This window comes from Argentina silus (assembly GCF_951799395.1).
Source record: "Argentina silus genome assembly, chromosome: 12".
NCBI classification, from domain to species: domain Eukaryota; kingdom Metazoa; phylum Chordata; class Actinopteri; order Argentiniformes; family Argentinidae; genus Argentina; species Argentina silus.
In genome coordinates, this window is record NC_139666.1 from 2,542,827 (window position 1) to 2,569,618 (window position 26,792).

The 26,792-nt window shown below is 40.7% G+C and overlaps 1 protein-coding gene across 1 annotated transcript; it reads right to left on the reverse strand.

Moving 5' to 3' along the window:
- Window positions 1-622: 622 nt before the first annotated feature.
- Window positions 623-25,568, reverse strand: hibch (3-hydroxyisobutyryl-CoA hydrolase). The gene is made up of 14 exons (XM_083682314.1): window positions 25,472-25,568; window positions 24,496-24,538; window positions 24,124-24,255; window positions 22,616-22,700; window positions 22,333-22,413; window positions 21,258-21,310; window positions 16,399-16,477; window positions 8,974-9,119; window positions 8,027-8,113; window positions 6,815-6,873; window positions 4,710-4,791; window positions 2,105-2,224; window positions 1,852-1,885; window positions 623-1,505 (listed from the first exon to the last, which is right to left on the reverse strand). The coding sequence occupies exons 1-14, from the start codon at window positions 25,492-25,494 to the stop codon at window positions 1,390-1,392; spliced, it is 1,140 nt and encodes a 379-aa protein (XP_083538440.1). The 5' UTR covers window positions 25,495-25,568; the 3' UTR covers window positions 623-1,389.
- Window positions 25,569-26,792: the final 1,224 nt, after the last annotated feature.

A 26,792-nucleotide genomic window follows, 5' to 3' on the forward strand; every position in this document is an offset into this window, starting at 1 on the left:
CCTATGATATCTCCTCCCATGTGTGTATGTAGTATGTGGGTCTGCGTGGCCAGTGATGTTGATAACAATACCGAAAGTGGGTAGTCAATGCGTAATGATGGGGATAATGGACAACCATTGTGGAAAATCGACAAACAATTTTCTCTCCTGTGTGTGTGTCTGCTGTTTATGAAATGTACCTTGCAGTTGAATGAACGGCTTACCCATTTCAACTGTTAATGCGATATCAGCAACATACTGTAGACAGTCAGACAATAACTGTTATTTTCATGATCCTACAAAGCGATTACCTGTGAATAGAAGCCTGGCAGCATGCACCAAGCCTGTGAAGAACAGACACGTACCCTTCATCACACCCATATTTCGAAGAGTAGGCTTATTACATTTGTTTTACTCAAGCCATAGTTCGGCTCTGAGTATATTAGAACAGATTAGAGCCCATGCATGTCTGATTGATGAATTATTTATGTAAAATGTTTAAAACTATCATTTAAATATCATGCCAGTCCAGGACTGTATCTGAAATTGGTACCCTGAAATAGGGGGACTATGTATAAAAAGTGTTGTCATTTCTAAATTATGTACACAAACCAATATGTACTCAAATACCTTTAACCTCCTAAGTCACCTTTAACTAATGTCCGGTGTCCCACTTCAGCAATCTAAACCAGCACTAGAATTTGCCAAACATTGAAATGTTTAATGTGCAGCCCAACTTGTTTTCTAAAATGCTGAAAATGTCACTTTTTTTATCAGTCTGGTAAAAGCGTCCCTATCCAGCAGAAAGTCACAGTCCATTTTCATTCACCTTCACGACAAATTTGCGGTGCTAAGAATTTAATTTGTTCATGATCAAGGCACATAAAATAGATTTGATTTGTGTTGTCGTAAAGAACATCATTGTAGAAAGATACTGTATCCAAGTTTTTAATCCAATAATGCACTACGTGCATTATTTTTTCTCTCTGTCCCCACAATGCCAAAGCCCTGAGCCTCATTCAGTGGGATCTAACTACACAGGACATTCAGAATGGAAAAAGACAATAGGACAGACATGTTATCTCTGGCATGTCTAAACAAAATGTTTCTATCTGTAACATTTACAACTCTGCTGCTGCGAGTGTCAGAGTGGCTTGAACACTCTGACACTCACTGTCCAACACTCTAGAATAGGTTCCTTTCCTGGTCTCCTCTCCTTCATGGTCAGCGATAGGTCAAATCAGTGTCTTGTTTAAAGAGCTCCTACAGTAGCAATAACATCTAGCTGACCAGTGGCCATGAAGGAAAGGATACAGTAAAGGAGGCTTGTTTAGGCGATTGGGATGCTCTATTAGGCCTCTGGGGGGAAAGGCTGCTGAGGTCTGGAGCCATGTGTTCTTGGAGTGGTCCTCAGAGCTGAAGGTCCCTTTCCCCAAGGGAGGCAAAGCAGCTGTCCACACTCTCCTCAGAGACGTCCTCGAGCGTGGATGGGCTCCATTTGGGGCTCTGGTCTTTGTCTATCAACACTTGATATTGAAAGAAAAACAGAACAATCAATAACTATAATACTGCATTTCCACAGAAATTTGATTGGGATTTGGAGGAGTTTGTTCCAACTAATAGGTAATATAATTGTGCAGAACATGTGCATGTGTTTGTAAACCGTGGGGGTGGGTCCATGGCAAACATAACTGCCACCCAGGCGTTTGAATTCTGTGGTAACCGCCCATCATCGTCTTTGGTTTAAGGGACGGTTACAACAGAATTTATAGTACTCAGTCATTGTTACATTTACCAAGACCCACAATTGTGCCCATAAGCAGTAAAACTCAAAGGCATGTTAGAACTTTGTTTATGAGTCGAATATCTTACCAGCTCTCACACCCTCATAGAAGTCACAGCCTCGCTGTAAAGCAAGGACAAAAACCCGTCACACACATATCTGCTTTAAATCAATTAGACCAGGAGAAGGGCATCTGTTGAGAGGTGGTCCTATTCAAAACCGATTTAATGACTAAACAGCATTACCTTCCTATGAAAAATACTGTACATGAATAAGAAAAGTGTGATGGAGAAAGGAGGTATTTAGTGAAGAGGTTAGGGCTTTGGGCCTCTTGACACACACCATACAAGCCTGACTGAGTCTGTACTCCATCACCAGCACGTCCTGCAGACTCATAGTAGCTCCTTCCTGCAGCTGCTTGAAGGTGATCTTCAGTGATGTGGGAGACATCTGAGAAAGGGTCTGAGACATGGACAAATAAATAACCTGTAGCCAATACAATCTCTTGGCTCTGGTAGCTAAAACATGGTTCATGATAATGTTTTGAATGAAAGGATGAGCATTTTAGGATTAGCTAGTAATGCCTGTTTTTATCTAAAAAGTGACAACCTTGTGTTATCATCTGGAGAAATTGGATTAATGACTATAAAAACAGCAAAAACAATGGCAGTAGCAGGGCAAGAGTTTATAAACATCTGATATGCTGCTAACACTCAATATGCTGTGGTCATGTTCTCTTCTTGGTCCCCAGAGGACAGAGGTGATGACTAGCACTTCAGAAGAGGACTGTGCCGATGGCGAACCTTTCATCTGGGCGGACACCCAGAAATGGAGAGCAAGTTGCTAACTGTAGGAAGAGATTCTTTGTCCTCATCCTTCTATTTGAAGATGAGCAGGTACATTTTCATGTTTTACAGAACCAGTGTATTCGTATTCCTCCCAACCACACACACAGGATTCTGGTATGTTTACAGTCAGGCACAAAACCAAACAAAGCCCATGTCATTAGCACCACCATCTGTGCCAAATGATGAATAGACAGACAGTCTATATGTGATATATTTTCAATGTAGTGAATCGGTTAGTCAGATGATATCTGTTTCTTCACTTCATCTGTTCTTATGGCCACAGGGACAGTAATTATGCACAATGTATCCATAGCCTAAAATCCAGCACTTCAATTTATCTGTCTCTGACAGGCATTCACTTTACAGCTTTCAGTGCAAAAGCACTGCATGGCTTCCTACACTTCTGACAAGGTTCTTATCATTCAGGGTAAGTTTGGCAACAGTGTTGCCCAACAGAGGACTTTGCTCAGCCACTGTAAAATGCAGTAGTAAATTAATAAAATCAGGGTATGAAATTAACACCTGCCAAATGTGGCTACATTTTGACATTGGGGGGTAAATCTGTCAGTCTTAATAGTCGTGTTGGCGGGTAGCCAACAAGGGTGCGAGAATAATATCTTTAAATCAGTTGCACTGGTGCAAGCCGCAATTATGGTCACCATTGATTCAAAATATTTAGGACAACTCTCCTGCTGCTCATACAGTTCTGCCTGTCGCCTCCATCTGAATTTCACTGCTGCTAGGGGCAGTGGTGGCTGTTTTGAATGTATTTAAGTTTTGACCGCTGTAGTAGGACAGTGAGGTTTTACTTTCTCGTTGGTTTTGCTTAAACAGAGATAGTTTAGTTATAGCTCGCCTTTTAGGAGCTCTCTTTTGGTTATATTTGTTTGTTTGATTTGAACAGCACCCGCAGGCCCTTTTTCCTTTGTAGTTTTGCCTCTTGTATTGTTACCGTTTTACCTTAAAAGACTTTCTAAGTTCCTTGTGAATAAAATAATTTTAAATTGACCAAATCCATCAGGTTCTATGTTGCTTCCCTTTCCCCTAACGAGCTGGGTTGTAACACGTACTGATTACAGAATGAAGTTCATGCGAGACAGGAGTAGAAAAGTAGCCTACAATTGTTATGATTAAAACCATCATAATAGGGTGCAAACATCCACATTTTCATTCAATTTTCTCTTGTTGACACAATGTAATAATAATAATAATAATAATAATAATAATAATAATAATTATGCATTTATTTTGTATATAGCGCTTTTTGAGGAATCATTTGAAGGGGGAGAGCATGCTGGATAAATTCTCTCGCTTTTGTTTGTTAATCAGAAAAGATTTGAGCTTGTTGTAAGCAGAGCTCGGGCAAGCACACACAGACATTTAATTGCCCCATTTGTCCTTGATTACATTCCAGTTGATGGGAGAATAAATGACACAATGACACAAGGCCTCCAGCTTATTCACCCGAGTGCACCCGTCCAGACCCAATCAAGAGAGCGTTGCATATATTTGTCAGTATATCAATCCCAAATCATCCAAACCTGAACTACAATCTAGCAGGAGCCTATGCCAACGCGCATCACCACACAAAGTGATTGTATATAGGCTTTAGGAGTAGCCTAACCAGTGTGATATCTAGACTAGTGCAAGTGGGGGAAGGTGAGCGAATTTGTCAGCAAATGTGGGCTGATTTCATCTTCTGCTGTCCTATATATAGGTTGGTATTAGGGTTGGGAAGTATAACGGTAATACGGTAACACCGTAGGATTTGAAATCTGTTTCAAATACACCACAGTATGCAAATCTGCTCCATTATCTATCAAACTGCCAAATTAAGCGCTGTTTGTCAGTACACAATGTGTAACAGCGTGGTCGGAGAAAGTATTACAATATACTCCAGCTTCATTAAATAATGCTTATATTGTGTGTAATGATTTTGACTACCTCCGATTTGACAGCATTTTCCCCAAAACTAGTAATATATTCACTTGTACTCACTCACCTTTCGTTGCTGGGGATGGGGGTGTGGCTAGTGATGGGGGTGTGGCTAGTGAGAGCTTCATGTAATGGCCTAAGATAACTGTTGGTTCTGAACACACCTTGGCTTGCTTCTGAGTGAATGGCGAGCTGTCTGACCGGAGGTTCTGCAGGATCCCCTCCACACTGCTAGAGTTGAATAGCCTAAAGTCAGCATCAGGATAGAGACAAGACGTTTCAGCGTACAGTACACATATACTCAAATACACACATGTACACAATCAATGCACCACTTACACATGGAACTGCACCTCTTTATCAACAGATACATATTTTCTTGGAACAAGAGTTGTGTAGCTTTGCTTGCATATCAAAGGTTGATTTCAGGGCTTTTGTTTCACTCAATTTCAAATCAATTATTCATCGAGAAAACGTCAACACTTTCCTGTAAAAACAATAGCTGGCATTACGAAACACTGTTTTATAACAATGGCTGTGATAAGAACAACAAGTAAATGATAAAAGCTCAGTCGTGACTAGGCTCAATCTCAACGGGCCTCTTTCAACTTACTAGAACTGCCGCAACTTAACACGTTTATTACCCAGGCAGCGTATTGTTAAGTGTAAACTCAGTTGCAACATCAAATTGAATTGGTTTAAACTTTAATTGGATGCACCTGCTCAGCAGTGCTCACGTTTTAACCTCACCTGCTGCGTAGCATTAACTACTCCCTGTGGGAGGGCTGTCATGGTAACCATGAAACATAAACAAAAAATAAACAACCGTTATAACCGTTTTAATACGTCAATGATTCTGAACAACTTACACACGCTGTCTCCCTCAAAATGTGCTCCCATTCTAATCCTTCCAATCCTCTCTGACCTGGAATGTTAATTTCATGAGGAATCTTTTCTTAATTTGTAGTTATAATAATAGTAAAAAGTAATAATAAAAAGTATAATAGTAATTGTAAGATTCTTTATTCACTGTTTGTCCCTGTTCCCATTAGTCTGATAGTATAAGTAGCCGACTCATCATGGGTTACATACTACATTAGCCCAAAACAGACAAATCCACAGCTGTCCCTTTTGAATGATTTGACTGATAACCATTCCTGTCCTTGGTTCGACCATCAAGTTAAACTGAGAAGGAGTGTGTGGTGGTGGACGTACGACATTCAATGTTGTAGGAACGTTTTGCCACAGCGTCAGTGCGTGCAATGAGCTCGGCCGTGTGAACATTTGATTTTCAGATGAAGAGCCCAGCACGCTGTCATCAAGCCAATTCCTTGCTCTATCAAACATCTTTCTATCATATTTGGTGATACGATTAGATATTTGGGTGATATGAAATAAATGTATAGGCCTACCAACCAGTAACTGAATAACTATGAGAGATCATATGTCATTACTGACGTGTCTGTCAAAAAGCAGAGGTGCGTTTTCTACTAGGTCAACCATCAGCATGCTAATCAGTTAGGGTTTGTAATAAATTACATTGAGATACATTTTCTAACTAACTGTAGCTACCACACGTACTGACATGGAAAGAAACAGTAATGATCAAACAGTCCCAAATAACATGTTAATAGAGAGGCGGCATTTGCCATGATTTGTTAACATTATGAAACCATACAATTGGAAAACATGTTTTGTTCTAAAATAAGGTTTATCTAAGGACATCATCACCCCCCTCACAACATTTTAGTGAGCACCCCCTCATGAAATATACTTCCTACGTCCCTGGTAACAACTGTAGGCTACTTTTCTATCCAGTCTCAATCCCACTGAAACCCAAAATCCTTACTCCTGTCTCGCATGAAAATCCATAACTTCATTCTGTAATCAATACGTTGCATTATTAAACCGATTTGAGCTTATTCATGTCAGATTGCACTAAAACATTTCCCTCTGCTTCTCTGCACTGTGAGAGAAATGTGTGATGATGGTTTCAGATGTATTGCTTGGTCCTTGTTAAAATAACCTGATATTTAAACCATTTCCACTCTTCGCTGTAATTCATGAGCTGCTACAATAAACTTAATTTTGCCAATCTATCTGATAAGGCAAGCTGATAAGCTAAGATAATATACCACCTCTGCGATGCCGGCCCACTGTACCAAGTGTATACCAGTGCCCATCACTCTTGTGTCCTTATACCATTGTCTGGTTGAACCTGGCAAGAAAGGAGTTGAGGCAGAGAGAGAGGGCTAATCAGAGGGCTTACCTGTCAATCACATCTGTGTGCTGCTCAAGGACAAATGGCTTCTCTGCATCCAGAGTGCTCTGTCGACAGAGAACACATGGATACTAGTTAACACACAGACACACACACACACACACACAGACACACACAGACACACACACACACACACACACACACACAGACACACACACACACACACACACGTAACTATAACAACCAAAATAATTAGTAATGATGACTTGGCATGCAGTAGGGTTGGGCAATATTTTGTTTTTGCAATATACTTCATGCATTTTCTGCAATATATGGAAAAGATACAATTATCTCCCCAAAATGTGTTAGTTAATATAGTCACTTCTTTAAATGTAGGTATCATAAATTTGGTCTTTTGGAAAATCATATATATCCAAATGAAGGACTCATGTTTAGTATCTGGTCGACAATCCTTTGCATGCAATAACTGCCTGAAGTCTGCGACCCATTGACCCCACCAGACACTGGGTATATTCCCTGGTGGTGCTCTGCCAGGCCTGTACTGCAGCCATCTTCATGTTGTTTGTTTCCCTAAAATCTTATCATCAGGAAATTAAATGCATGTTTAATTGGATTTACTTCTGAAGATTGACCTTGGCCAGTCAAGAACTTTACAATTTTTGGCTCTGAAAAACTATGCTACACTTGCTATGGCAGTATGTTTGGGGTCATTTTCTTACTGTATGATGATGCGCCATCCAATTAATTTGGAGGCATTTGCTCGTATTTGAGCGGACAAGATGTTTCTGTACACTTCAGAATAAGTCTAAGGTTTTGGAAATGTTTCTGATGGATTTTTTTTTTTTTTTTATATTTCAGACTCATAATGGCTTACTTGACTTTCATTGATGTGTCTTTGGTCCTCATGTTGACAGACACCAATAGCAGACTCCACAGCTCTCTTATGCCTACACAAATTATGTCACGGAACACACCTGACTAACCAGAAACATTGGTCAAGCCAATTTTCCAATACTACTGGTTCCCTGAAATAGGGGAACTATGTATACAAATTGTTGTAATTTCAAATCCAAACTGTTGGAGTATAGACATAAAAGAAGACAAAATGGGTCCTCTTTTCAATACTTATGGAGGACAATGTATAATAAGAGGGTTCCTGTGGTTTCAGACCAGTCCTACTGAGAAGCTGAGAATTGACAGTGAAATCTAAACGACAAGATAAACCACAGTGTCTCTCACCTGTTTCTGATAGGAGTCCAGTACTCTGGTAATGTCGACAATGGAGGGACACCTCAGGTCCACTAGCTCCTTCTCAAGGGCTGCAATCTGTTAAGAGAAAGAGAGGAGATCAGTCTCAAACAAACAACAAGCCTCAAGACGGGCCAAATTAACTAGTAGTTCAACGTAAAGTGACTGATATTTAGCGTTGCGGGAGAAGTTTCTCAGAGTACTCCTGTTCTAATCGATATGGCTCAACAGTGCCGGTATTTCTCCCATATTCTTCCTCCTCAGCCGCTGCCACCTCATCACCATCACCATCATCATCTGACATGCTTATGTCCTCAATCTAACTAAAACAAAATATTCTTGACCATTCTTGTGGAAGGTCGTGGGATGTCTTTTACCTTCAACTTTGTCATAAACTGGCATTCTCTCAAGACTGTGGTCCTGCGTGAGCTCCGGCCCCTACTGTTACCTCATGCTAACAGTACGCAGCTATAAAGAGTTGCATTTTGTGCAAGCAAAGGCCTGGTAGTGCCTAGAGACACTGGCTACAGACTCAAGCAAAGGCCTGTTAGTGCCTAGAGACACTGGCTACAGACTCAATGACTCCATCTTCACAGCCGGAACCCTGACCTCAAGATTCTAGATTCTAGATTCTAGATTTGTCACGTGCATACAAGTATACAGTGAAATGCAAAAGTGACAGTGCCACAGAGTAGTGCAACATTAACTTTTAAAATACAATAAAATAAAATAAAATAGAAGTAATAAAAAATATAAACAGTATGAACAGTATAAACAGTATAAACAGTATAAACAGTATAAGCAGTATAAACAGCGGTGAAGCAATGTACGCAATGGAATGGCAATATACAATGGCAATGACAGGTTGACAGTACAGATAATTACAGTGGAGGATGGACCTCCCACATTGTTATGTCTACCCTTGGCCACGCTAATACCTTCTGTGACTCCACAAAGTGACTGGCCACTCCTGCTCTCTGTACGTCACGGCCTTTGAGACGGAAGCCTGTGAGGGCCAGGAACAGGCCCAGCTTGCCTTGGAGCCTGGGCAGGAAGTAGCCACCTCCGACATCAGGAAACAGTCCTGCCAAATGAAGACAGATTGAGAAAAGGGGTTGGGAATGGCGACTGGTCTAAAAGCAGAAAGAACAGACAGAAAAACAATTATTGCAAGACTGGTAAAGAAACAAAAAGTACTGTCCGGTAATGTTTGGTAATTAGGGGATTGTAAAATAAAGCTCCTCATCTTACACTAAGTAAAAAAAGAAAAGAAAAGCGCCATTGATTGCATTCTCAGTGATGTCCTGGAACAACTGTCCAATAATCTATTGGATTTCATGAAAACAGACAACCCTCCCATCACATGGGTTACTTCTAAGAGTTGCTGTCTGCAGAGCAACGGCTGGTAATCTACCAAAGAAAGGACTATTAGGATTAACAGCATCAACAGTAACAACATCAAAGCAGTTCATTGTTCAGATCACAGCCACATGGCCCTGTGAGGCTCAGTTGATAGAGCATGACACCAATATGGCAGAGCATAACTCTAAGAATTCACAAGAATGTACAATTCAATTCCCCATATATTAAAATATATACGGATGCACTCACTGAACAGTAACTTTGGATAAAGAGTCTGCTTCATGGCATACATTATATGATCACATTATAATTGGTATGTAATTAAGTGATTAAGTGTTACAATAATGTATGAATTGTCAGTATTCCTGTCGGAAAAATTATGCAATAGGACAGAAGTAAAGGGTTTCTGTGGTATCACATTGCACATGGAAGGGGAATGATGAATAGTCTGGTGGGATAGCAGGATCAGGGATTACGTCGCCTGACCTGATTCTAGGATGAAAATGTAATATTATAAATGCAGATTATCAGCACTGTTGAAGGCCGAAGTGAGGGGAGGGAGGGGGGGAATCTCTTAATCCCACAGTTGAGGGGGTTAATGGAGGAGGCTGTCATAGGGGGAGGGGCATCCAAGCACAATCCCAGATGGACAGCACATATTGTTGTGTGCAGAGGGTTCAATTGAATCCCGCTACCAGATAACAGGCTAAGTGTAAAAAACATGTGTTCCTATTTGCCCAAGTTTTTAAAATGTGTGTCAGTGCATTCCATGAGTCATCATGATACTGCAGGACATTTTCAGGTTACAGCACCGTTACGTGGTTCAGGAACTTATCATAACAAATTCAGAGAAGCAAGATTAAACATAGGTGTTGTTCTTTTTCAGTGTAGAACACAAGGCAAACATCATAATCAGATCATGTGCACTTGCATGCCCTGCTTCAAGTTCACACTTCAGCCATGCTAGAGATTATGGGTGTGTGTGGGGGAGGGGGGTACCAATTAGAGTACCACAAGTAAAAGGTAATTGATTCTTACCGCCCTATCTCAAAGCTCTCCTGCCTACACACAATTCGAGAGCCTCCCGTCTATGAAATAGCATAGACATATAGCAATGACATAGCACCATTTCTGCAGCATCCCTCGTTTTAAATGATATAGTAACTACTCTAGATCAGAAACATCATTGTGCCTCTATTATGTACACTTGGTCAATAGACTTGTGACTGGGTGTATGTCCCTTTTTTTGTAAGTCTCCCCAGGCCTCAGGGTAGCATTCCTGACCAGTTTTGTTCCTCTCCATTCGCTCAGTTTGTAGTGACAAGCTTATTCCCACAGTGTGTCATTGATTTCTATTCAAATGACCCTATGTTCTCGTATTGTGTTTCTACTAGGGAAGTATTTGATGATTTATGTTAAAAGGTCTACAGGGGTTGACATGCGTGATCCGTATGTCCTGCAGCTCTCTCTAGCTGAACCTTTGGCTCATATTATTAACATACTTCTCTCTGGTACCATTCCCAACGTGTGGAAGGCGTCAGTGTACTCCCTCTTCATAAGGAGGGTGATCGCAGTGAACTTGAATAATTACCGCCCTCTCTCAAGGCTTTCTTGTTGAGCAAAAATTATGGAGTCCCTGATCAATTCTCCTTTTTTGTCAATAAATTGCATTTTCAATGCACAGCATTCAGGTTTTAGGCCTGGACATAGGCACCGTCTCTGCCTCTTCCCTAGTTATAAATGACATTGTGATCTCTCTGGATAAGAAACCACATTGTCCACATTCGGCTTTTGATGCTGTCGATCATGCCCTCCTATTACAGAGGTTATCTGCCATTAGTTTGGATCAATTGGCCTGTAATTCGTTTAAAAATAACCTGCAGGACAGGACAGAACTGTATTTCAGTAGATGAAGTTCAGTCTAGTTCTCTCAATATTAATAAAAATGTTCCGGAAGGTTCGATTCTAGGTCCACTGCATAATATTGGTTTGCCGTTGAAAACGTATTTTAAAATCTGTCCTTAAAATCTTTATGCCGATGACACTGTTGTCTACTCCCATGTCCCCTCAGTCCAGCAGGCTATTCTTGACCTTCAACATGGTTTTGCTTCTACTGAAAAATCTATTTTTAAACTGGTGCCGAAGGAAGACAAAACCAAATGTATGTTTTTCTCTAGATCTCGTAATATTGATCACAATATTCATAATGTATATCCAGTTCATCCTTCAAGAAGGGCTTATCATTGGATTTCTATTAGTATGTAAAGCAGTTCTTTCAAAAAATTGACCTTACATCAATACGTGGCGACCTCGCGGTAATCAGACACGCTCTCAGAACTTGCTACTTTTTAATGTCCCACAGATTTCTACAGAATTGGGGAAAACAGCTTTTAGTTACTGTGCTCCTCGGTCTTGGATACCATAGGTATTTGGTGTGGGACTTGTTTAAGGAGGATTGCATTTGTGGTTAGTTGTGTCTTTTTAAATGAGGTATTCTTGTAAACTATTTGTATTGTGTGAATTGCACATTCTTGTGAACAGGGCCCTGCTGTAGGGACCAGTCTCAGTCAGAACTACCTGTATAAATAAAGCTTAATTAAAATAAAATAATCAATTCATCCTGGCCAGTGGCCAACAGCAACCATTCACCGCCCTGTACGTGATGAGCATGACGGAGATAACACTACCTACACTCCCACCATGTAGGCCAGGAATAAACAACAAATCAAACCAAACTTGATTTATATAGCACATTTCGTACACAGACGCAATACATGACGCTTCACAGACTTGGTTTTATACAAATAAACAAATAGAAACAAACAAATACAACAGAGAGACTAATGCATGGCGAAGGATAAAAGTGGGTAAAAACGCAAATGAAAGACTAAAAGAACTGAAAAGAACCAACTAAAATAATAAAAGCACCTTAAGTAAAAGCAAGGCTAAAAAGTGTGTTGTTGTTGTATGTTTTAAGATGTCTTTTAAAAATGTCCAGTTTCAGCCCCCCTCAGAAACACTAGCTAGCTACTATGATGTTAATGTTAAGCCAATAGCCCACAGTTCAGGAAGCTATCCTCCGTTCAGCCCATCAGTTCTCACATTGATCATAGAAGTAATACAACGTGAACTGATGGGATAATCCTACAATGAGGAACTGTCCTGGATTACAGACATCACACACAAACATCCAAATGTGCTTTGACACAGCCCCATCTGTGACTACTACTGTGACTACTACTATTTATATACATTGCCTTAACAACTGAACGGAGACTTGTGTTTGTCGTGAAATGAAAGGAAAATGTAGTCCTTTTTAATCCGACTTGTTTATTACGTCGAACAGCACAACATACTTAAATCGCGCTGTTAAACGTCAGAACGTTGATGAAGTAGCGAATCGCGACACTTTCAACGACACAAACGGCACTCGGTAGGCATGGCAACAACTCTATGACGTCACATGCGCGTCATGAACAGCTGTGTGATTCAGCCACCGTCTCATTCTCTGTACCAGGGTCAACCTGCGGGGGGCGACACCACTGGAAGAGGAGAAGAACACTACTGAAGTTAATTTGTACTGGTGAGGAAGCAGTCAGCAGACAAGAGCAGATTCAGGCTTTGGGGCAGAAATGGGTTGAGGGTTTTTCCTACTAAGAGAATCTTTCGGTGGCCCGTCTGCACGTTTCTGAAGGAACATGCCCAAAATTGGGTAAAAGAAATATACAAAACACTGTGACAGTGGTGATAACTTGTGGTGATGAGTTGCAGTGGACTTGAAAAGTTAGGTTGATACAGTTGGAGGTCTGCATATAAAGTTAGTGTCCATATTTGACTTTGTAAAGAATGACCATGCACAACATTGGGGCAAGACAGCAGTTTTCTTTTTAAAGCGCCAGACTTGATGAAGCAAGGTGAAAAGTAGCCTACAAAGCACACAAAGCCAAACAATTGAATAAGAAAAATGTACCAGTTGTATGTCATTTTGTAATTAACATATGTTAAATGCACTTTCAGTGATTCGTTTTTAATGTGGCACCATTAAATCACTGTTGTCAGTAGCAAGTTAGGGCTAAGCAGCAGGAGAACACACAGGCTCTGGATGAGAAGGGACAGGGACAGAGGTGGCAGAGAGACAGCAGAGGAACAGCAGTCTGAGGCAGATGAGGGACAGGGGTGAGCATGAGGTTCGGAATATTGAGTGATTTCTTGATAAACTGATAGATAATAAAATGAAAAATGTTGATTTTCCAACCAGCTGGGAAGCACAGGGCGAGAGGACTTGACCCAGAGTGGAAAAAAGTGCCGATTACTTTTTGACTTCTTATTCTGATACAGGAAGGCTGGGATAGATTATGATTCAGGTTATTATTCATTCTTTAAGCAGGGGTTTCAAACCAGCTTCCAAGGCGACTTTATCGTTGTGTTTTGAGTGTACACCAGCCAACTTCATGTCAATCAAATTGTCCTCGTTTCATGTCCAGCATTAATGTCAAGCCACCAGAATCGACCATTTAACAGCTGGCTTCTAAAAAAAAAGAAAATTGGGAGAAAAACACCCTAGCAACAGCGCCCCTGTGCCCCACCCCCAACTAAGCCAGGAAAAACACTGCCATAGTACATCCAGAAAGCTAGGGTGAGTAGAAAAAGGATTAATCCCTCAGTGACGCCTGCCACGATTCTGTCTCTGCAAAAAGCATTACAGATGAGTGGCCTGCTACTATATCTAGCACACACACACACACACACACACACACACACACACACACTTTAACAGGCTTTATTAATTTGACAGACATCTTTATGCAAAAGCCAGACGCAAACATACACAACAAGGGTTGTGTACAACACTCAGAATAATCTACTGTAAAGTTTAACTAATTCAATTAGCAAGTATCTGGGCATTGTTCTGAACTTCTCCATGTGTACAATAGCCAAAGGGGGTCGCCAAAACCGCCTTGTTTTGTGTAGCAGTTCTCACGCCTTGAGTGTGAGACAAGCTTTTGACCTGAAATGCACACACTCATGCCACTTACTTCTCACACCAAATATTTGCTATGTAATGCAGTAGCAGCAGAACATGCCTTTTCTGACTTATATATATATATATCAGCCATTTAGCTGACGCTTTTATCCAAAGTGACTTACATTGCAGTGAGTGCATACATTTCAGTATATATGGTCCCAGCAGGAATCAAACCCACAACCTAAGTGTTGTTAGCGCCATGCTCTACCGACTGAGCCACAGAGGACTTGATGCACATATCTAACTGGACAACTACACAGACAGTGTTGCAGCGTTGCAGCTCCGTCTGGTTTTCAGGGAGCTGCACCAGAACCATGACGAGATGCTCTGTGACAAACAAATCTGAAAACTAAGTAAACTATTTTACATTTTACATTTATATAACTGGCTCCTGATTGCAAGCTCCCTATTTGGCAAGCACCGAGTTAATATCAAATCTAAACTAAAACTGTTTGTAAATTGTTTATAATTGAATAATAAACTGGTTATAAGTGATTTATTAACTAAATATAAACCATTTATAAACCCTTTACAAACAAATGTAAAGTGTTACCGAATATTGATTTGAAAGGACATGTCCGTTCTACTCACTCTGAAAGAAACCACCAAATCATCTGGGTCACAATAATACAGAATGGGCTTTCATGAAAGCCTCCATTGTTCATTTCGATCAATGAACTTGGGGGAGAGGCATCCCACTTGAGCATTGGTAATTTGATAAAAGAGATGGGTAGGCCAGTGGCCAGTAGCACGTTAGTGGGCATACCCCACAGCTGACAACATGGCATAAAATAGTTGCATGCAGTTTAACGACCATTTGATTTGCTGTCGGCTGCATGGCGAGCATTCCTTCCATCCTCCTAGGTAGTGCCCACCAGGAGATCATCTGCATACCTTCTGTTCAAGCAGCATAACTTTGTAGCAGGTCCATCTGCTCTCCCAAAAAGCTGTTTTCACACATGTAGCAGATGTGAACCAGCGGGTGAGAGCTGGCCATTGAGCGGACTGTGGAGACATCACCTTCTCTGGGATGTTTATTTTTATTTGCTTATTTAACGAGGAAAAGCCCACTGAGACACAGTGTCTCCTTTGCAAGGGAAACCTCGCCAAGAAAGCAGCCGCAGTCAATATAATATTCCAAAATGTAAAAACATACAATACAAATCAGCACAACATCATGATCCGGCCTACAGAAAACCTTTACACTCCTCATGAATTTTTGCAGCATTTTTAAACTCATTTAGGGGCACTAGGACAAGCATACCTTGCAGACTATTCCATGCCTCCGGTGTACAATATGAAAAATCAGTCTTGCCTAACTCGGTAACGGCCATGGAGACTTAGTAGCAAAAGTAGCAACCATCTAGTAGACCATGTCTGGTAGACCATGTCTGGTAACTGTGTGTGGTGAAGGACAACAGGCAGGCTACAGAGGTACAGGGGGAGTTTATACCCAGAAGAGCTTTGTATACGAACACCTACCAATGTAGCTGTCTGCGTGTGTAAATGAGGTCCAGCCCACCATATGGGGCAAGGTGCAATGGTGGGTGAGTGACTTGGCATTCGTAACAAAGCTCAAGGATGCATAATAAACTGAGTCTAATCTCTGTAACACAGAAGAGGCTGCATGCATGTACAATAACTCACCATAATCATCTAAAAGCAAACGGTCACTCTATAAAAGCAAAATATCACTATTGCCCTGTCTGCTCTGACATGTGGGCTTATGACAATAGGGTATTGATGTGAACAAGGCAATTATGCGGGTAGACTTTGGCATTCTTTCCTAAATTAGTTCCTCAAACTCATTTTGTTTTACCTCTAAATTAAATCACTGAACCTATATTATACAATAAAAAATCTGTTATGAATTATTTGGTTTTTGTTAAGAATGTGATTAAATTTACAGCATCCCTGTACTCGTGGAAATTCTGTCGTAGTTTTATTGCACAGCCCTAGTGAAGGCTAGTCTTACCAATTCCCGTCTCTGGCATGGCGAACAGCGTCTTCTCAGTGGCCACCCGAAACTGCCCATGTACCGAGAGGCCAACGCCCTAATAGGGATAGAGAGAAAAAAACAATACGTTTGTAAAGTGGAAGAAGATTTATTTAAAAGAAATCAATTTTAAGCTGTGTCCGCAATTTATCACATTAGCCACATTACTGTACCAATACATATCGAAAATGTCTAATTCAAATCTCGTTATGCTCAACAAATTTGCTTTAGTTCTGGTTTTGTGTGGAAATTCCAATCAAATGTTTCCTTTGCTTGTCTCCAGACAGCTTGTTGGTAGGAAGGTTGGATATTTCCACTGGAATGGGTATGATGATGCCAGTGTACAGGAAGAGGAATAGGAAAGAGAGATGTAGTGTAAGGAAATCCAAGAGAGGGAAAGAGAGAGAGAGAGAGACGTGGACATGCATGATAGCGTAAGAAAGAGAGAGAGAGGGGGGGGGGGGGGGGGCAAGAGAAGAAAAGGAGAAGAGAAGGCCATGTACACTCCATCAATACCTGTGATGCCAAAGACAGAGAGGAAGGTATGTACCAGATGGGGAATGCAGACTGAGACAGCAGCCTTTTCTAAACTGTTAGGAACACCGGAGGAGAAGATCTAGCTTCTTACATATTCTCCTCCGATGCTTTCGGAGAATGAAGCGAGTGGAGGACGAAGGAGAGGACACGAGGAGTCATGTTCCTAACAACTGAGAAAAGGCTAATGTCTGGGGTCACAACCTTTGACCTTCTTAGTGTGTGGTGATTAAAAGTAAGAGCGCCCGTGCCTGTATTCACATGCGTGATTTTTGCAACTGAAATAACTTTGCCACTGTGAAAGCCACATCCCCCTCCTTCCCTGACTTTCCCTCAATTATAGTATTTTTTTTTATATTAACCGGCAACATACTATTAGTATAATAGAGACCGTAATGAAAAACATGTCAATGCATTTCATAATATTTATATAAATTAAATTAACTCACGCACCCTTAATTTACTAACTTATTTCATGTGACTGAGCATCCCAGCTGGGTTGGTCAGCCACACCTTGCTGAGAAGGGAGACTTTGGCGCCTTCTAGTGGAAACCTATGGCTATAGCTTCATCTTCTCAAGATTGTTACCCCTTTCCCTGCTTAAACACGTCCTTTACGCTTTCACACTGATCATCATTTAAACTATAAAATACATAATTTCTCTACACTTTAGACGTGCATGATAGTTAGCCTATTAAAACAGAAAACTGTTAAACATTTAAATATTAAACAAAAAATATTAAACATTTATTTGGCAAATATAGGCCTATAGACATAACCCACAACAATCATGACAACGCACAAACGAAATCTCAACTAGGGAAACATGCACCTATGGCCTAATAAAACTGTGCTATTCACATTGCCTAACCAAGAACTGCCTCTCCTGTTTGTTATTAAATTGTAGGCCAGATGAATCGATTGATTAATTCACAACTAGACAGCATAAGCAGCACCAACGGTGTCTTAAATTTTCCCAAAATCGCCTCTCGTTGGCAGAGCAAAACCATTGATAGACAATGCAGAAAAATGAAAGGAGACAACTGAACGTATAGGGCCTCGAACAATTTGCAAATAGGTGATCAAACTGGGCCATGGGGGCAGATCCTGTCTTTGACAGTGTTCAGAGGCTAGAGCCTCTGCAGTGGAGAAAACATCCAATCACTGAGGTTTGCATTTAGGTTGCACAGCACTAATATCCTAATGTTTCATGACAATGACAGAGGCCTAACAATTCTATGACGACCTTGAAGGGGAGGATAAGGGAGTGTGCATTAACCAGATATATATATATATATATATATATATAGGTGTAGGCCTATTATTATTTTTACAGTTTAATATGGGCGGCGTGCCTGAAACTCCCAGGGTGATTTTTCATCACAGTCCGTCACTGGATAACAAAAAGCTTGTCAACCTCAAAGAAGAGAGGGCGCATGTTGGCCTACAGTATATCATTAAGCGTCACAATAGGCTGTGTGAACGTTTGGTGTCAATGATACAACAGTTTAGAACATCATTAAAAAGAAAGACAAGCACTGGTGAGCTCGCAAACAGGCTGATAGGCAGAGGAAAACTTCTCCAGAGGATGACCGAAGAATGCTCACCATAATTAAGAAAAAACAACATACAGCTGTACAGATCAGGGACACTCTCCAGGAGGTAGGCCTGAATGTGTCAGAGACTGGCGTCCACAGTATACGTCACCAGACGAACTACAGGTGCAACATCACTGCAAGGTGCAAGTTATCATCAAAAAGGATGGTCAGGTTACAATTTGTTAAAAAAATAAAAAAATAAAAAGCGTGCAGAGGTCTGGAAAAAAAGGTATTGTGGACAGATAAGACTAATATTATCATGTACCAAAATGATTGCAAGAGGAAGGTTTGGAGAGAAAAAAGGATCAGCCCAAGATTTAGAGCATACCACCTCATCTGTGAAACAGTGCTACTAGAATTGGCTAACTTGTCTTAATTGATAATATAACTGCTGATGGCAGCAGCTGAATGTTTTCTGAAGTGTACAGAAACATCTTGTCTGCATTGCATGGCGCTTCACCATATGGTAAGACAATGACCCAAAGCATATTGCCATAGCAACTAGCCTTTTTCAGGGCCAAAAAAGTGGAAAGTTTTTGACTAGCCAAATCAATCTGATGTTAACATGCATTTCATTTCCTGATGAGAAGATTTCAGGGCAAAAATACCTCAAAACAAAAAACATCTGAAGATGGCTGCAGTACAGGCCTGGCAGAGCGTCACCAGAGAAGATACCCAACGTCTGGTGAGGTCAACAGGTTGCAGACTTCAGGCAGTTGAATGCAAAGGATTGTCGACCAAATACTAAACATGAACGCTTAATTTGGACATTTGATATATCTGTCCCATTACTTTTGCGTACCCTAAAATAGGGGGATTATACATTTATACATACTTTTTGTAGTGTAAAAGTGGTGTAAAGTAACCCAATGGTCCATCAGAGTTTTGACACTACTCAACTCAGAGGTTCAGCAATTTATACGTTTCTATTTCTACAACATTCATAATAGCACTCCAGCATTATCAGATGTAATGAGAAAAATAAGATGTAAAGAATAGGAAGAATTAAAATGTACTGTACATTTGAGGACAGTCCTATGTATGTTTCCATGTACTGGATATGTTCTTATATGGTGGTTAGTGGTACCAGCAGATTATACTCTACTTTTATGGGTATGTTTTAATCTTATGGAATGTTAAAACAAGCGCACCCTTTCTAGCTCCCTCATTCCAACCAGCAGTTCCCATTGCTATAAAAAGGCAAGAGATATACAGCTTCAGATTCATGCCTGATAAGGATTCTCCATCAACCTTTTTTTTTGCAGAGAATCTGCTTTCCACTCTCCTCTCCAGAGGCTGAAGTGCCATATCAAGGGATGGCAACAACTCATTTTCCATCCATTTGAAATGTCTAATGGCTCCTAAATATCTCTGTAAATCAGCAATAGTTTTGATATTGTTGATATATTGTTATTTGATATGAATGTCAGAACAGAGAACAAGAACAAGAACAGTCCTTTGTTGACCATTTACACAGAACACTCCACAAAACAAGTCTGACTCCTCAAATTTGATTTGCATAAAATATAGATCCATAAAATATCCATGGTAACACAAGGTCAAGGGGTCAAGTATGTTGTAGGCGTCTCGAACTGGAATCCTGTTTTTGTCCTTTTTCATGCCATCCTCTCCTCCGAATGGAACATGGCTCTGGTGTGACAGAGACAGGTCGGCGTAGGCCTACACAGTGCATCGTGCACGGGCCTACCACATTTGTGATTGTCTGAACTGAATATTCACAGTGACAGATTCAAAAGGCACAAGTTATTTTCTATAGGCTTTGCAAAGGGAGGTGTCTTCATACTGCTGTGTGTGCTACACTGTGTATATGGGACACTCTTTTCATGTAAAACAGCCTGAAACAAGGTCGCTTGGTGATGACTCAAAGGCTTAACATTGTTATGTTGCTATTTTTGCACTAGGGGGTACAAAGACTGAGGCACTCAGCATGATATTCACATATATCGGCCCTACTGTTTTGGGACTGGGATCTAAGTGCCATCTTGTTTGGATACAAGTGATGGTGAGCCTACTCTTCCCTGAGAGAGATTAATAGAGACAAGCTGCCGTGACAACATGACAGCGACCCACAATCTCCCTCTGCCTGCCTGCCTCTCACCTACCCCCCAACCCTCTCCCACCCGCCCCCAACCCTCTCCCACCCTCTCCCACCCGCCCCCAACCCTCTCCCATCCACCCCCCAACCCTCTCCCACCCACCCCCTAACCCTGTCACACCTCACCACATCTCAATACAAGTAAATCAAGTTTATAATGCCCCCTCAATCTCGCCATCTGGTGGCCAAAATAAAAACAACATCCCAACTTCCATCTGCAGAGGAGTCACAGATTATACACAGAATTTGAAATGATTTTACTGTTTGAGTGCTGACATACATTTGTTTTTGTTTTTTTTAACGACGTAAAGGCAAGAGAGTCATTCTAAGAATGGGCTTGAAGTCTAAAGTGTCAAAAATACTACTAATAATAATACCAACAAAAAACAAAAAACAACAATAATAATAACAACAATAATAATAATAAAAACAAATATATATATATATATATAGCTCAGGGCTACTCAGATCAATTCTTCGATCAATTTTGAACATTAACAAACATCTGCAAAAAAAAATGTTGTACTCATGTATACAAATACACGCTCACACCTTTAATATACAGGACAGAAAATAAATAAAATACTCACCCCTCCCATGGTAATTCCATCAATAAGGGCCACATAGGGTTTCGTGAATGTTCCTTAAAAGACAGAATACAATCTATATCAAAACAGGAGCTGTAGGAAAAGTAATCGAAAGTGCAGCTCTCTTTCTTTGAAGTTTCACCTGCCAGCCTGTACCGCACCAAACAAAGGTCTGGGCTTTCATGTTCAGTTTTTTTTTTTTAGAGGAGAACGTGAACATCAACCACACTGAGAAGCCCAGAGTCTGGACACCCTTTGACTAATCTAATGAGGGGGATAAGGATAGTGAAATGCTAACTTTGCCATAATGAATTGGCTTACAATGTGAGTCCTGGCTCAATAATTCATCATATGAAAGGGAAGCATCCTAACAGAGCTGATCACTGAAGCAGAGGCCAGCAACACCTTGGGCTCAACACAGACGGCGCTGCATAGCTATACTAGACCAGAGCCATATATCAAATATGTTTGTATTTATTGCACAACTTTTACTCATTTAGATTGTTGAAATTGTCCCCTCAAAACGATTAGGGTTTTTACATTTTTTAACATCCCTACCTACAATACATAAACAAACCAGATAAGTGCATGAGTATACAGTGCCTATAGAAAGTCTACACCCCCTTTCAAAATGTTCAACTTTTGTTGGCCCAGAGCCTGGAATCATAATACATTGGATCAGGATATTGCATGAAGGTGCATAGCCTGAGGACACAGCAATGTAATCAACAAATTACTGTATTATTATTATAATGTAGTATCTGGTATATAGTTATATGTCTATTTCTTTACAATGTCATTATTGCTTCACATCATTTTTTGCTTGTTTGCACTTGTTATTAAGCGGTGAACATGCGTCTTTGCAGGTTGAGACAGGAAACTTTTGGACTTCTCTTTACAAAAAATAAGCAATTATTGCGATCAATAACTGATAACGACACCTACATTGACCGCAAAAAGAATGATGATGAATGATCTTTGGAAGTTTTACGAGGCAACGAGGGGGGTGTCACCTGTTACCAAATATGGATGTTGTTCAATCTTGACTGTAGGGGGTGTTTAAGATTGTGATACATACCAATAGCATTGTTCAGGATGTATTCCTCACGAAAGAAGTCCTGAGCAAGGGGATCTCCCACCTTTCCCGCATCTGTAACAGCTGGGAGGAAATGACATCATTTGTAACAGCTAGGAGGAAGTGACATGTTCGGTAACAGCTAGGAGGAAATAGCATCATATAGCACTTGGCAAACAAAAAGATACTGACACACAAATGTGAAAGTAGATCATGACAAATTCACTATGAATCAAGCTGCTACGCACAAACTCTGACACTTCAAATAAGTTCTGCCATTGCTTACCTCTGATATCTCCACCAGCACAAAACGCCTTCCCACCTGCTCCCTTAATAATAACGATATCAATCTCCTCATCCTTCTCCCATTTCTACAACAAGACACAAGATAGATAGATACATAGATTCAACAGTCTTTACTGTGTGTGGGGGGTAAGGGGGGTGGGGGGGATGCCACCCATAAGCAAAGTATATCCATTTAATCCAAAGCTATCATCATTTCCATGTAAACCCTGATTAAACAGCAATTGAGCAGTGGAAAAAACATCACAGTATAATCACTTACTACTAAAAGGCTAAGCAAAACCTGATACTCTTGTTTTGCACCAATACAGGTTTTGTGACATTTGTGATTTTGAATGCAACGCTGACGATTCCGTTTTCGTTCTGTAAGATGGCTTGTTGTCATGGGGCCAAAACAGACTAATCTGCAGACTCCTCAACAGACCCTGAACTAAGGAGTACTGGCTTTGCGTCAGAAGGCGCAAAAACGGCCAACACCACCCCCACATTCTAAGGAAGGTGTGAGAGAAGGAACTTTCAGAGAAGGCACTCATCCACACATGAAACACAGACAAAATGCTCTGTGCACATGATTGACACTGATAATTTCTTAAAAATATTAGAAATGCCAACATTTTACCTGTAAATGCATTTTGAATAGTGTGTATAGTCCTTGCAATTTACTTATCTTTATCCTAAATGTGTTACTACCAGTCTTGCACCAATGGTTTAGATTGCAATCACTTATGGTTTGATATCATTCTCTCCTAAAATATGAAACAAAGACTTTGGCAATAATTGCAGACGTGCATATGCCCATGATAACATTTTAGGAATCACTGCAGCCAGTCCAAAAGGAGAGGTAACACTTCCTCTCACCCAATCACAATTGCGGGACCAGCACACATTTATTTACATTTACATTTATGGCATTTAGCAGATGCCTTTATCCAAAGAGACTTACAACAAATACATTTGTTTAAGTAAGTGAATCATCTATCCATCAGTCATCAGAAGACAAAGTAATCAATGCTCACACCAGGGGCCATTGGCAGTCGTAATGCCAGAAGGCATATATATATATTTAAATTATTTATTAACAGGAGCTTGTACAGGGGGGAAGTGGGGGTGAATAGGTCTCTAGGGTTGGGGTTAGGGTTAGTACAGGGAGGGTAGTGGGGGTGAAGAGGTCTTAGGTCATTTCAAACACACCCATTTTCTGCTGGCAGGAGAACGGCATAAAGAGCTTTGGCTCAACTTAAACAGCGGATTTTGAGGTCTTTGGACCTTTTTTTTTTTTTTTTTTTTTTTTTTTACTTTTGAAGAGGCTCTACCTATACTCTGTTCGAATGGTCCCCTCAAAGGACTGAGGAGGTTTAACACAGACTGTTATTGATTTACCGCAGGACTAGCATGGTTGCTTCATAGTTACCTGGCCTTGACCCCTGGCCTTACGTGGCCTTGACCCTTGACCCCTGCCCCAAGTAAGGGTCCATGTATTGACTCTCTCACCTTGAGCTGGGGGTACATGTGTCTGATCATGGGGAGATTGAGTGCGTTTAGGGCTTTGGGCCGGTTCAGTGAGATCACCCCGGCATTCCCCACTCTCTCCAGCAGAACCTCTGAGCCAGCCTGGCTTGACATCTGCCCCCAAACCAACATAAACACAAAAGACAATTGCCGACATGAGTGGAACCGGTAACATTTAGGCTCAATTAATAGCATGGGTAATGACATGTACTTTGGTATTAATTTGCTGCATCCATCAGATTTGATAGTTCAATTGTAGAACTCTGGGAAAAACGTCTGCACCCATATGCATGTGAAGGAGTGGTGCTTCAAATCCCCCTGTCTAATACAGCAGATTTGAGTCATAAAGCTTACCATGTGTCCTTGAATTCGTTGCAATCTGCAGAGGGACCTCAGTCTAAAGAGAACACAAACAAGCTTTGGTAGACAAATCTGAAACATGAGCATGTTCTTGAGACAATCTTAACCTCTTATGTAGGCTAACAGAGATGCTAGACCAAGCAGGTATATTCACGTACGTACAGATACCCTCACTATGGACCCCTGAACTCTTGCACCACACCACATTCCACATTAGTTAACTGTTCAGAACCTGATCAGCCAGGGGAGGATGGGTCCCCCTGGCGTCTGGTTCCTCTCAAGGTTTGTTCGTCCCAGGGAGTTTTTCCTTGCCACTGTGCCCTATATTTTTCCCTTGGCTTACTTTTTAGGGGTCTATGGTTTGGTGTTAGATCATATTGTTTGTATTGTATTGTATTTATTGTTTACTATTGTTTTTGTTGTGAAGCACTTTGCAACATTCCTCTATGTAAAAAGTGCTATACAAATAAATGTAATTGATTGATTCATTAAGAGCATACGCAATAGTCTGCTCTGCCGCTCGTCATTCAAGCCATCGTATAAAATGGAAATTGGGAAATAATGGACAATAATGGAAATAGCACCCCAAATGACGAGGGGTGCTATGGTAATGATTTACCATATGACCACATACTGTCATGTAACAGTTGTGACTGCGACCACTGCTAGTTCAGGCGAACCGCGTCGCGCTATAATAACACCTGATTACAATAACCTCATAGGATCCCAGTGCAGTGGACGGTCCGTAGATCACTGTGTCCAGCTGTTATATCATCATGGTAGACACCCTACGCAAACATCATATCATCATTTGATCACAAAACCACATTCAGGACCATGTCTGAACAGGGTCTCACTGCATAACTGCGTCCAAAATGCATGTTCTCACCAGTAACTTTGGAAAGGGACAAGTAACAGGTTTAAAACCTCTTTGGTGACAGTATCACTCACTTTATTTTTCAAAACGTACCTGTGAGTTGAATTCAAGAACATAGTGATGAGTGTCTGAGTGGTGTTGAGGGGCTTGACGAGCTGCTACTGTGACCTCTTATTCGTCTTCTTCTTCGTCAATGAGGGGGGAGTTAATGGCGGATGGCAACCGAAGTTAATGGTGTATTACCGCCATCTACCGGACTGGAGTGTGGACCAGAGACGATGGTACAACCAGGCGAGGTCTCATGTACAGTAGATACATAGCTACTGTAAGTACAGTTGCTAGCCTCATGTTAATACAGTAAACCAAAGTAGATAAAATATCTTCATATATTGGTACAAAACATACATATATATCTATATCTATCTACACACACACACACACACAGAGAGAGAGAGAGAGAGAGAGAGAGAGAGAGAGAGAGAGACACACATTATAGACATAGATTTTTGCTTCCCAGAAGCCGCAAGAAGGCCTACGTTGTTTGCTTGACAGAATGTATGTTTGTGCAGTGAGTATATGTGCCCAATTGGATTTACAAAATCAATGTATGTATATTTTAATGTCCCATATAAATGACGAAATATGCCATTATTTAATGGTCCATGAATTAAAATGTGCAGACTGTTTGTGATGATCATGGTTTAGGAACCACTAGAGGTCACTCTTACTCTAGGTTAACTTTGCAATTTAACAATAATGTGCATTACAATCAGAGGTTGTACACATTTATTAGACCCTCTTGTTGTGATAACTGTCAAGGCAAGATCAACTTTATTATTCGACAATACTCTGTGGAATAATACTAAAACTAACTCTGTGGCTCATTTGGTAGAGTATGGCGCTAACAATGCTGAGGTTGTAGGTTTGATTCCCGCTGGGACCATATATACTGAAATGTATGCACTGACTGCAATGTAAGTCGCTTTGGATAAAAGCGTCGGCTAAATGGCATTGATAGATAACATAAATTATTTAGCACAGTAAGAGAAAATATTTGTCTATCAATGTTTTCTATGTTATGATTTTGTGGTTAATAGTGCTTTCGACGGCTTGTTTGAAGAAGAAAAAAGAGAAGAGGCTGATTTAAGTCTGCCCTTGTCTATAGACTGCTAACAAGGTAAGGGAGCAAAAATGTGTAATTGTAATTTGGGTGAACTATTCCTTTAACTTCACTAAATCTGTTCTCCATAATTGCAGAAGGCTGTGTTCCAAAATGTGTTCTTGCACTCTATCTAGAGCATATCCGTACTTGGTATATGTTCTAGATTGAGTGCAAGAACGTATTTTGGAACACAGCCAAAGTGTGTCTCAACATCTGTCAAGCTTTCTTGTATAAATAAAAGGATCAGCACGA